This window comes from Sinohyriopsis cumingii, chromosome 16 (genome assembly GCF_028554795.1).
Source record: "Sinohyriopsis cumingii isolate HCF-2022 chromosome 16, ASM2855479v2, whole genome shotgun sequence".
Classification (NCBI taxonomy): Eukaryota; Metazoa; Mollusca; class Bivalvia; order Unionida; family Unionidae; genus Sinohyriopsis; species Sinohyriopsis cumingii.
Genome location: NC_142976.1, coordinates 69280500 through 69293354, shown reverse-complemented (window position 1 = coordinate 69293354; position 12855 = coordinate 69280500). Strand labels below are relative to the sequence as shown.

The following is a 12855-nucleotide window of genomic DNA, read 5'->3' as shown; positions in this document are numbered from 1 at the left end:
GGGAGGGGTAAAATGTAAGACTACCACTAACTGTGAGGTAACTATTTCTCCAAACAGATATAAACCAAACTATGTGGCAGCTAAAAAATGTCAAAATTGACAATACTAAGCAGCCAAGAAATTTTCAGTTGCATTGGGTTGATTGTAATCCCTGGCTTTAATTTACTGATTTATAAGAATTTTTTTTGGACAAATTCAGGATTGAATCAATAAAATCCCATGACAGTATTGAACCTTACACAGCCAGTGGAATACAGTTTATGCAAGACACAAACCAGCATGTGTATAAAATCCCTGAAGTTAGAGTTGCTGACGCTCCACTAAAAGAGGCCCTTTCAAAACTAAACAAGAACCCTCTTTAACATGGCCTACATCCTAGCTCAATATGGAAAACCACTGTGATATGGAAATGCATTTCAGGAAGAAAAAATGTGTTGAACTTGGTACTAATTATATTAACAGATTCAGGATTAGAAACTTCATTTTATCAACTTATCTAGTCTTGAGAGAAAAAGTCAGGGAAAGTCTGAACTACAGTAAATTCCTTTCCATTCTTGCTGATGGAAGTACTGATGCTACCATATCAGAGCAAGAAACAGTGCATATAAGATACCTGGACAATGGAAAACGAAAACACATGAGGTAACAAAATGTCTAATATGTTTTTGAAAAATTTAGTTCTTTAAAAAATAAATATTGTACAATATTTTGTGGGTTTTTTTCATAGCCTAAAGTACATACATCTCATCAAATCCTGACAAGTTATTTAAATTTTGGGGAAGTGGATGGAAACAAAATTGTATCAGTCCTATATTCGCAAAATTCTGTTATATACTTCATCCAGTAGCAAGGAAAAATGGGCAAAAACTCCTACACAATGCATGGAAGCACAAAGATTTGTCAACATGTGCATCATTAGAATACGAAAATTATATGAACCATGTTTTATAACAATCCATAAAAAACTGAGCCCAACTGTTGGACAAGTGGAGCCAGTGAGGTTGTCATTCACTGCATTTCATTACAAACAAAAAAGGGCATCAATTAACATAAATTGTTGGAACAAAGTGATCTGTCAATATGCGCATCTCCAGGCAATGACCATCATATTAATCAAAATTCAAGAACCGCCAGATTAGATGCACTAACAAGATTAAGTCATACACACTCTGTATTAAGCTATTTCACAAAAGGATAGTAATGATATATACATCTTCAGGTGATGACCAATATATATCCTTGCCAAGCTGATAAACTGCAGGTCTAGCTGCATTAATAAGATTGTATCATACACTGCATTAAGCTACCAAACAAATAGGGAAATAACTTTTAACAAAACTTGCTTCTGTGAACCGACTTGTCAATATACACTTCATCAGGTCATGACAATCTTATTTTCTGCAGGTCATGGCAATCTTACTTACACAGGCCTCACAGTTTTCTTAAGCTGCCAATGATTAAATGTTGAGCATGCATGAAAGAGGATACTAAGGTCTCACCCCACTGACTTTTCTCTTTATAAGTTCCAATAAATGTTCCTGGTCCCTTTGAAAATACGGGTGCAGAAATTCCAGGTCATCCTTCTCAGATTTCATGGCTCCATTGTCCAAATGAACCTTCTTCCTGAAGCCATCTGTACAAGGAAAGAGAAACAATTGTTCACTTTGTTCTAAAACAAGTTTTAACTTGACCCTTGGTAACTACAAAGCTCTCTGATTCAGTGGCTTCACAATGAACTTGTACCTGGAATGGTTTGGCATATTATACAAAATGATACTGTACACAAATAGAAGACAATACGTTTTGGATGCTTTTGTCCTGTACACTGCATTATTTCATTAAACTAACTTTAGATGTAACTGACCATGTATGATACATAATATCAAATCCTGAGATGAATCATTCACATCATTATTTCTATTATACATCAAAATTTACTACTGCTCATTTACTTCTTTTGATTTACTTAGTAGTATGTTAAAAATTAATTACTTCTCTCTTTGTCCAAGTAATTTATGTAATATGAAAATTAAAAAATTTCTGGAATATCTTGCCTGGAAAATTAATATCTCTACTGACAGGATTGTATATCAATGCACCCAGCAATAACAATACTAACTAGTTTGCATTGTATCCATGCTAGCCAAAAAAGAACACTTACATAACAATGTTTCAGTTTTTCTTTTACAAATCTTTGCATTTCTGCTATTTTTCTCTTTGTAAAACCATGTCAGTCTGTTCATCATATATATGTACTGCTGTTGATAAATAGGACCCACCAACATGATATAATTACATGTACTTTAAAGTCTGTAAAACCTTGGTAAGTTCAAAAAAGATTGTGGATATGTCACTTACCAGTAACCATTAACCAAAAATCCAGGCCTGCTAATTTCTACAGAACACAACATCATAATAATTTTCAACAGTACTGTACATAAATATTTTCCCCTATATAAACTGACTACATTACATGGTTCTCTGGACTATTTAGATATGAAAATGAAGTGTCCTAGAGCAATAATTATGGGGCCAATGTATTAACTTGGGCTCTCAAAGTTCTTTTAAAAAGGGTCCCTGAATAGGAATTTGAGTCAGGCATGTGAGTTTTCTGCTTCAGAAGGCCATGAAAGAAGCTTATTTTCTTCATAAATACACATCTCCCTCAATAATGTGCGCACAACTGGGTCCACAAACATAGATGTCACTATAATCTTTCATAGAAGCATCTCCGGAGTCTATGCACAATTTCAAGTCAAGAGTTACTGCAGCAGGTGCTTGTTGTTGTAGGGTTTAACATAATTTTTCAGCACATGATAGGCTATACATGGCGGCCAGTATTAATGGTGGAGGAAGAACCTGGGAAAACCCAGGAAAGAACTACCGACCCATAAGAAGCTACTGGCAAGCTTTCTCACATACCCACATTGGCCAAATCCAAAACTCGAACGCATGCAGACTGAGGTGAGATGGCAGTGATCCGTAACGGAGAGCTCTTTAGACCATTCTGTCCCCCTGCAGCAGGTGCACTGCCATAATTGTAGCATATTATTACCATGGGAAATTACATCACTAGATGAATTTGTAAAGTAATTATGACAACCAACTAACTAAAAAATCTATTATGTCAGTGCCTGTGATAATAATGTGCATTTTAATTGCCATAGTAAATATAACATAATTTATCAACCTTGCAGTTCCTAAACTATGATGTACAACTAGAGCTAAATGTTGGAGAAAAAGACACATTGCAAAGGACCCTGCTTTCTACAATTTGCTCAGCAGGGCCTTAAAAAGAACTTCTGTTGAAGAACATCAAGTTTGGAGAATATCAATATACAGTGGACATAAATGATGATATGAAATGCTGGAAATCCAATTCACTGAAGGTCTGATCTATACCAAGATGTGTAATAATTCTGGAAAAAGTGCAATATTCCTTAGTAAAGTTATCCTGCATAAATCAAGGCAGAACAATGGGAGACCAGGAGCCAAAACTCTTTTGAACGATAATGTGAAAAGTTTAAAACAGCTTCCTTTTCCAATCTAAGTTCCTCCTGTGTAGAAAGTTTCTGAGTTGGACATGAGATGTAATCCTGGGTTTCATATTTATTAGTTAGTGAGGTTAGGGGGAGGCTTAGCATTAGGACAAAACTTATGTTTTGTCATGTACTGACATGAATTGAACTAAAAGCATATATTAAGTGCCCTTAAATGATCATCTAAAAACATATCACTGAAGGCAATAACAATTAAACAATAAAAAAATTAAAATACCAACTCAAAGAGTCTCTGCAAAAGAATTTGTTTGCTCAATCTCTTCTTTTTTATCTCACTTTCACTGTAGGGTAGATTTAACTATAAACAGTTTGTGTGGTAGATGGCATTTCATATTTTTTTCTTCTACTGCCAGTATAATCACATGTATGTTGATGGGCAACCAAACAAATTCTGATATTGAATCTAAAGTCAATCCAGTCAAGCATAACTTATTCCTTCTTCCTCTACAACAAATGTCAAAGATATGGGTAATTTCAAAACCTTGATTCAGTTACACCATACTAAATGTGACATTAGTGACCTGATACTTCTGTCCAGTTCATACTGATTTGGCATAGGTCTGATATTACTGGACAATAAAGTGTAAATAAAGTGTAAACAACAGTCTACAGCAAACAGCAATTTTTTCATGGCCAGCACCTGCTCTGTAGGAAATTGTGCAAGTGGCCAACTGAGGGTATTTAGGTCTGATGCTCTGCACAAATCAACATGCATCATAAAATTGCACCAGTTAGAATCTCCATGTGCCCAAACTAGTTCAAATTTAAATTTAATGCATCAAAACCTAAGTGTATGCATCTATTGAGGACCTTGAGGCTATCACATGAGCTCTTCTCTTTGAATAATAGAACACCAATCACAGCACTGGTATTCTCAAGAAGACAGGTGTATGTTTCTGAGCAGTTTTGTTTGCATCATTCAGGAAACAACTCAGAAAGCTTGCCGAACTGTTTCTGTAAGCAGCTGTTTTCTAGAATCTCTGACATGATTTTACAACTCTATATATAAAAAAGTAATTGAATTTATTATTCAGTGTTCAGGAAATATACTAATTGTAACTTACACATATTCAGCTGTCGTATGAAGCTGGCTATGTTGTTGTGCTTGAAGTAAAGAGGCAAAACATCTTTCGCAAATCCAGCCTGGTCATACACATGAAAACTTAAGCCACTCTGCAAATAGAAAAATTTACATAGAAATCAATTATCTTGTCCTACAATATATATATATATATATATATATATATATATATATATATATATATATATATATATATATATAATACTTTACCACTGCTTTTATTCCATACATATAATGTATATTAAGCAGGATCAGTTGGTTTTTAAATTCATGATCTCATCATAGGACCATTTCTATCAAACTTTGCTAGGCATAGTTGAATTCATACCAAAATAGATAAATGCTAAGAAAAATGTATCAATTTCTGTATTTTCAATCACAATCCAAGTACCTACAATACATAACAAGAATACCATGATGAGACATAATAAGCCTACCTCATGTTTAATAGTTTTTTATGTAAGCACCAATAAGCTATAGAGATTTATTGATATGTAAGTCTTGATGATCTGGACCTTTGGCCAATGCATGCAACCTGGAACTAAACTAAAAATTAATAGTCTTCTTCCCAAATTTAAGTGCCAGCCCTCCACAAACATTGTATATGGTCCACACTTAAATCACCATGCAAAAGCCATTTTCTTCCTTAAGTCAAAGCAGATAAAGAGATTAAAAACACCTATTACTCAGATGCTGGTGCATAATGATCATTTGATCAAAAGACTAATGACACGCACGTTTTTTGACACCTACATTTGATAAGCATCACTCAGCACACTTTTCATCCATTGTATTTTAAATCTTTTGCAATATTAGGAATACTTGTGTTATATACTTTATGCAGTAAAGCAGTGTCTAGATTTTGGGACTTGATTTATTTATCAGAGGAATACAAGCTCCATTGTTTATTGTTAACAGTAATCAAATCATGTTTTTTGGTGCCATGTACAGATGTTGTTGTTAAGCAATAATTTACATGTACTTTTCAGATGGAAACTGTACATAATTTCATTGGTGCCAAGTACAAGGTTGCATATTGTTGCAATTTAACCCCTATTCTGAGATCTGTGAGCAACATCCTTTGTCATATAATGGTGTCCCTACAAAAGATCATGGACATTTAAAACTAGTGAGAGTGACCGAGAAAGATCCAGTACTAAAGGATTCTGTTCCCAAACCTGCAGTAGAGAAGTTTCTTAAAGTGAGTAAACCATTTATAAAAACATTGAATGTACAGATGTATGCTATGTCACTTCAAGAAATGAATAGAATATGGTCATTTCTTTCTTAATTGGCCTGAAATAAAGTAATATCTTCTTAGTTTTAAAGAGTTTGGTTTTGTGACAACAAGAAACGTACATTTAACAGTGTTTTTATATTTTGAAAATAACAACATTTAGATGTGAATCCAGGGATCATCCTGCCAATGTCGCAAATTGCGATTTTCTTCCCTTATTGGCGACAAAACATACCATCTGGCGATACAAACTTGAAAAATGAGTTTCTCAGTCCAAATCTGATATTCACAAATTATTATCTTTGTAGTTATACGGTGTGTTTATTTGTGACAGTATTTCCATTCAACAGCTATGTACATTTTGAAACATGTAAGTGCAACACTAAACAAGCAGCTGGTAGGAACTGTCCATATTTACTTGAGGCTGGAAGCTACAATAACAGGTATAGCAGCTGACTTCAAATAAAGAATGTCACACCTTGGACAGTGCCTGGTGACGCATGTAAATCCATGGAAAAAACTGACAACAGAAAGCAACTAGTTATTTAAATCACTTTGTTCATGGCATGAATGGCCACTGATAGAACACACAAAAAACCAGTAAACAATTCCAAGAATATAAAAAAACAGGTAAACTGTTTTGTTTTCGGAGTTTAAGGATACTGCTTTCAATAATTTCTTTAAGTGGGATTTGGAAATAGTATAGGAATAAAAGGGGCAAATTAATAACCAGTACGCAACGCACTTTTATCTAATTTATTGAGAAAGAAAATTGACATTATGACTTGATACAGAGCAGGATGCAAATTTCTGAATCTGTTTATGCTACCAAGTAGGTGTAATCAATTTACACTGATGTATCCTAAAACTAGTCAATTTTTCTGATATAGCAGAATCAGCATTTGATATTTTGGGTAATTAACAAGGATATAAGTGATGCTAAATGCGATCTGCATTAACTGTGCAAGTACTGTACATTAAGCTCTCCCTCATTGCCAACCATAGCAATTTTCCCCTTAAGCTAAAAACATTAACTTTTTTAACAAATTAAATTATAAGAAAATCACATTCAATATATAATGTATCATAAAAGGACCTGCCTACCCTAATTGTAAAACCAGTGCAATAGGAAATGCATGGTAAACTCTAACTGGCCCATGAATTACAAGTCTTTATTTAACTTTATTTAGTTTCATGTTGGAGAAATCAGAAAATATGCACATTCAAAATAATAACAAAAGTAATCATAGTAGTTCATAACAGTTTTCTGTTGTTATTGAAAAATTTGGTTACTGCTGTGCGATGTATCAATGTTGCCTATTTTGTCTTGACATGTTTTGTGTCTACAAGTGTTTGGACACTGAAAATAGTATCTAATTTGCAAGCATATGAGTCCTGGGATACTTTCTTTCATGCTTTTGGATTTACAGCTATTATGGTATGTTCATTTCTCTATCGAGACAAGCACATCTTGTGGTCAGACAGCGTCAAATACAGGTCACACAGTGCTAAGATTAAGGTCAACAATAACAACTCAGTTCCAACCAGGAAGTTTGAATAATAGTACCATCCAGTCTCTAACAGATGAACATAAATGATACCAGCATACTCTTGAAACTATGTAATGAACTATCAAAACAGTAAGGACTGCATATCATTTGGCATATATTCTGCCATCCAATGGATTCTAAAGGCCAAAACTTGGTATATTTGTTATTTTTATTTAATGTCAGCTTGGTAATAATTATGCATGCAGATGTGCTGCACATGTGTGTGTGTGTTTCTGTGGTTTTGATATCTGGCAAAGCTAAGTCTATTAACCATTTCCTTCTTTGTTAGTAAATTAAATGCTACAAAGAAAATGGACATATATTTTAATTTCCAATTATTTTTTAAAGACTTGTATGAAAAGATAGCTCATTCTCAATTTGGCAATGTCACTTTTACGGGGGGGGGGGGGGGGGGGGTCACATGTCCACTGCCCCCCTTCCCTGCACACACACATAAATGCCCCCCTCCAGGTATAAGCATAATTATTGCTATTATAAGTAGCCAAATAGCATAATTTGGGCATAAAATGTGTAATCTATTTATTACATGCCAGAATTACAGCATGTATGATAAAGATACATTTTTACTACTAACCTGATTCAGTAGCCAGTACAATTTTTGCAGCAAAGGGCAAAATCCATATGGATTAGGCCCAGAATACAAATACAAAATATACAGAAAAATTATTTACATTCAGCACTCACTTCAACTAGTCTATATAACTTCCACTGAATGATTGTGAACTGGAATCCTGCAATGATTATTGTGAGGTGCTCAGAATGCTGATTTACATTACTCTCATATTCTTCTTCAAAAGTTTATAAAGCAGTGTTAATTTGTCGTCATTTCTGATCTGACATGTTTTTAAGTTTGAAAAGATCCATCTACTCTAACATCTTCCATCTGTACATAATAACATCCACAACTCACTCTGTAAAGTGTTTCACTTAACATTTGCCACCATTTTCTTTAAAAAAAATATAGACTAGTTCACTAACTAGCATATCAATAAAATGAATTTGTTAGGCTAAGTTCACTTCTGAAGAAACCCATCAGTTTTCTTGGAAAGGGGTCACATAGAGTTGCAAATAAGGAAAATGCTATTCTTACGCAGCTGTCACTGTTTTAAGAATATTCTCAAATTTATGAGTAAAATTCAAGAGATGATAATACAAATGACAAAAACAACATTTTATTGGTTTATTTTATTTTTTAATGAGCAGAAAAGCGTAATCCATATACAGTTTAGTGGAAAACGTAATTTGGTGAGGAAAAAAGCGCAATGATTATGCCAAAAGCATAAAGGTTGGTATGTATGCACATAAACACACAGAGCCAGGGAATATGGCAGGAATGATTGGGTCCATGCATCATTTTACATGCTTAAGTAATGTGTATGAGCGTGTGTAAACTACTGTTAGTAAATGACCTTCAAAACACATTATCTAATCACCATTATCTGAGTGTATTATGGTCATTACTACAGCTGATAACCACATGGAGGATTAATACTCACAAATATATCCGGATGTAATACTGTCTTGCAGTTGCCCTGTAAATGAAAACAACCTCAACTGGTTGTGATTCACGTGAACCAACACGTGATGTGGTCATTGTTCGAACACCAAGCAGAAAACCCTTCCGAAGTATGCAATTGAAGGTTACCACAAATATTTGTAATTCATATTTTAGATTTTGATCGTATGACTAAAAAGCATACGACAAAAACATACTGTTTAGTAGAGCACAGAATGACGGAGCTATTTGCAGTGTCAGACAGTTTGAAACTTACCGGGTCCCATGCAATCAAATGATCGCAGGAGGGATCTTCAACAAGCGTCCAGAGCTTGGTAAGAAATGCAGGAACGTTATTCACACCCATATCTGGAAAAGAATGCATCATATTATTGGAAAATTTCTTCATAGAGCACAACGAGTTTCTTCTCTCTTCGGACTGGACATTGAATGCGCATGCGTTATAAGACATGCGTAATGTACACACTTTCTGTTCCAACACGTCAAGGTTGTTTGTTTAAAGTTTAAAATGTTACACAATGTTTTTAAAATTGATTAAAAAAATCTTTCAACTATAAAACTAAGTCTAAACAGTAGCTTATAAGCAAACTTACAACATTAATGGAAATACAGCTTATCTTATTTAACTACAATACTGCGCATTACGTTAAATCTAACACTAACAGTCATTCGGAGCTATGGTCTCACTAGTTATAATGTACTTTTGAGAGAGTGACGTATGTAAGGTAAAGTTGTTTGCATTTAAAACATGCACAGTGGAGAGAATGGTGGCATACCTCTATGCTACATTAATGTAATGTGGATGATGTTTCTTTGGATATTGTAATTTTGGAAATTGTACATGATTTAAACACACTGTTAACTAAAATGAATGCTCCCTTGTGCTAAAAAATCAGCCTGAATTAGTCTATCATCCCTTAACCATAACAGCTATTAAAATAGGGAAAATGAACGTTACCAGACTAGATAATTCCAGTTTCTGAAAGTGCAATGAATGAATTACCAAATATATAAAATTTAAAAAAGTTATCAGCTCTTTTTTATACAATTTACCTCTGATGTTCAGGAAGTGAAAATCACCAAGTGGGCTGCTAGCACTTTTTTGAAAGGTGCACATCTGGAGTAAGGCCAAGCTGTATACTCTATAACACATATTACACCCATCAATCATATACCGAAATAAAGGGAATTAAAGGTTCTTTGAATTATACCTAAGATATACAAGGTCTTTTTTAAATAGCTAGTATAAACAGTGAGGAAAGCCGGGAAATTCTTTTTCTTTAAAATCCTAACCCTATGCAAAATATGAAACTGTAGATTGCCACCTAGACAGTTTATCTGGTGAATTTTCATCTTACAATGACCTATTGCAAAATAATGAGAATAATTTTACACTGAAGATACAAATAAAAACAAACTAATGATTTTTGTAGAAAGCATATATGTGAGATTTTGACTGCGGAAGTCAGGTTAATTCCTGATGCAACTGGTGCTCTTATACTGAACCAACACTACCACCAACCCCATAATTTTACATTCAGTTTTGACAGCAAAGAGCTATTTTTAATATTTACCTGTGACAATGGCAGCAAAAAGAATCAGTATGTGCCTTATGCATGAATAAAGTTCACTAGTACTATAACAAATTAGCATACTTTTTATCATCCCTTAACCATCTAGATTTTTAGATATTTACCTCTGTAGCAGACACACGTAAATACGTAAGCCAAGTCGGCTGCTCATTTGCAACCCAAGTTACGCATTTGATCTCCAATGCTCATCTAACTGTGACAGGCAGTCACCAACAAGCTAACCCATTTTCAAGCCTAACTCAAAGTAAATCTAAACCACATTATAGATTTAGCTTCTGTGTGAATTTATGAATGCTAGGCTTGTGATAATTATAATCATGCCTTCTACCTTAAAAATTAGGGAGGTCTCAAAATACCAAACTATCCAGTGAGACCTATTGGGTGCGCTCTACAATACTATAAAGTATAGATGTTAGATTCTTCTGAAAGAGGTGAAGTTGTTTGTATTTGTAACATGCACAGTGGATAGAATGTTGGCATACCTCTATGCAACTTTCATTTACTGTGTCTGAAATTTCATTTACATGCTGTACTTGTGGAGATGGTACATGATTGAAGCTCATAGTTAGCCAAAACTACTGCCTCCATATACTATCCAGGATGGTATCCTGGTACTCTGGCCTCTGAGCAGATACTTCCAGTATGGATACAAGTTTGTATCAGTTTCCCTTTGAGGTTTAAAGCACGCCAGATATTAAGACATTGTGTTATGTATATTTGATTGAATTTATATTTGATTTAATTTAATTGTTTGTAAGTTTTAAATTTGTTATGTCCTTACTTGCTATTGTAATGTAACTTTATTTCTGGAATAGAGTTCAGTTCTGACTGATTTTTAAAAATAATTTTTAAGTAAACAACTTTATACATACATTTTATCTAATGCTGACCTAGTTCCTGACCTTGATTCAGAACTAGCGATAGTATGTATTAAACAACTTTTTAAATTTTTTGTTTAATTTTCTCAGTAAGATTCATAAAGTAGAATCAAGGCCATACTTGGACTGTGTATTAAATAACATGTATCAATTAGGTTTTTCCAGAGGATTGACCCACATCCAGAATTCTGTTTTGCGTTGAAGCCAGATTAATTGTTGATGTTTTGAGAAATAATAGTCATACTTGCCTTAAAACTAGATTTGTTCAGGTGTTTTATGTTGTGACCAGTTTTTGGGCTAATTATTTTATTTTAAAGAAAAGTGATTCTTTTCCCTGGAAATACTAGTGCTCTAAATTAATTCTTGGACAAATACATTTATCAAAATTTATACAGAATTCAAAAACTGGAATATTATTTTCTGTGATTCAACAAAGAACTGTTGACACATCAGTACAATGCTGACCACAGCATACATTATCACCTTCCATTTTGGATTTCATCAGGACATCAAACTCAGTTTCATTAGGACTTTTTATTACTCGGACTTCTATTTTTTTAATTCTTAGATTATTTTTGCATTTGACTTGTAAAACCATATGTTCTTTTTCTCATTTTTACCTTGTTTTTCATGGGGAAAAAATAATTTGTTACATTTTATATAGCTTGTTGTCTTCAATTTTTCTTGTTATGTTTTGTTGGAGCCTAAACATGTAACAATTGCTTGAATAATTCAAAATAGCTTAGTTATATTTGAGTAAAATAAACTGTACTTATTTAATATTATATGACTATCTTCAAGGTGCCAAAGTTCCTTTCATCATTGGGAAGATAGATTTGAGAAGACAAAACATTTTTGATAATTATTTTTTTCTAAATCAGAGACATCAAAATGTAAGAATATTACCCTATATATATATATATGATAATATAATGATGCAAATGTTGTAGATATTTTCTCAGTACATTCTGTCGTGGTCAGCATGTCACATACCCATTAATATTTATGGCATAGGCTCACAGTAAATTGGTCACTTGCAGTGTTAACCTCACTTTTCGGGGAATGAGTGAATTTTAAGTAGGATCCACTAGGATAACGGTCCAACAGATATATTAGCGTCGGGTCAAGTAGAGGAAGATGACAAAGTTGAGACAAACCAGAATCAATCTTGAGCCATTGGAAATCGGTGTCATAAAATGAAATTGCCCAGGAATAGTTATTAATAAAGGTAGACTAGAGAAAATTGTTCTGACTTTGATGGGCAGTTAGAAAAAGATAATCCTGATTGGCTAAGCTAAATGAAGGTGTGTGTTTCCCAGATGCAATTCAGTGTTTTAAGCAATTTCCCTTGCAAAATTCAGCAGTCCAAGTTTTTCTGCTGAAAGGCAGTGTGCAGGACTCCAAAGAAATTAACAAGTAA

At 33.8% G+C, this 12855-nt stretch overlaps 1 protein-coding gene across 2 annotated transcripts in view; it reads right to left on the bottom strand.

Annotated features, from left to right (window-relative positions):
* Positions 1–9399, bottom strand: part of LOC149780732 (heat shock factor protein-like) — a 69820-nt gene extending 60421 nt beyond the window's left edge. For both annotated transcript variants that reach the window (XM_089937781.1, XM_089937782.1), the window contains exons 1-3: positions 9222–9399; positions 4625–4733; positions 1500–1633 (exon numbers count right to left, since the gene is read on the bottom strand). In XM_089937781.1, coding sequence (XP_089793907.1) covers positions 1500–1633; positions 4625–4733; positions 9222–9353 — 375 coding nt within the window. In that variant the 5' untranslated portion in view covers positions 9354–9399. The remainder of the gene's footprint in view (positions 1–1499; positions 1634–4624; positions 4734–9221) is intronic.
* Between the last annotated feature and the right edge of the window lie 3456 nt (positions 9400–12855).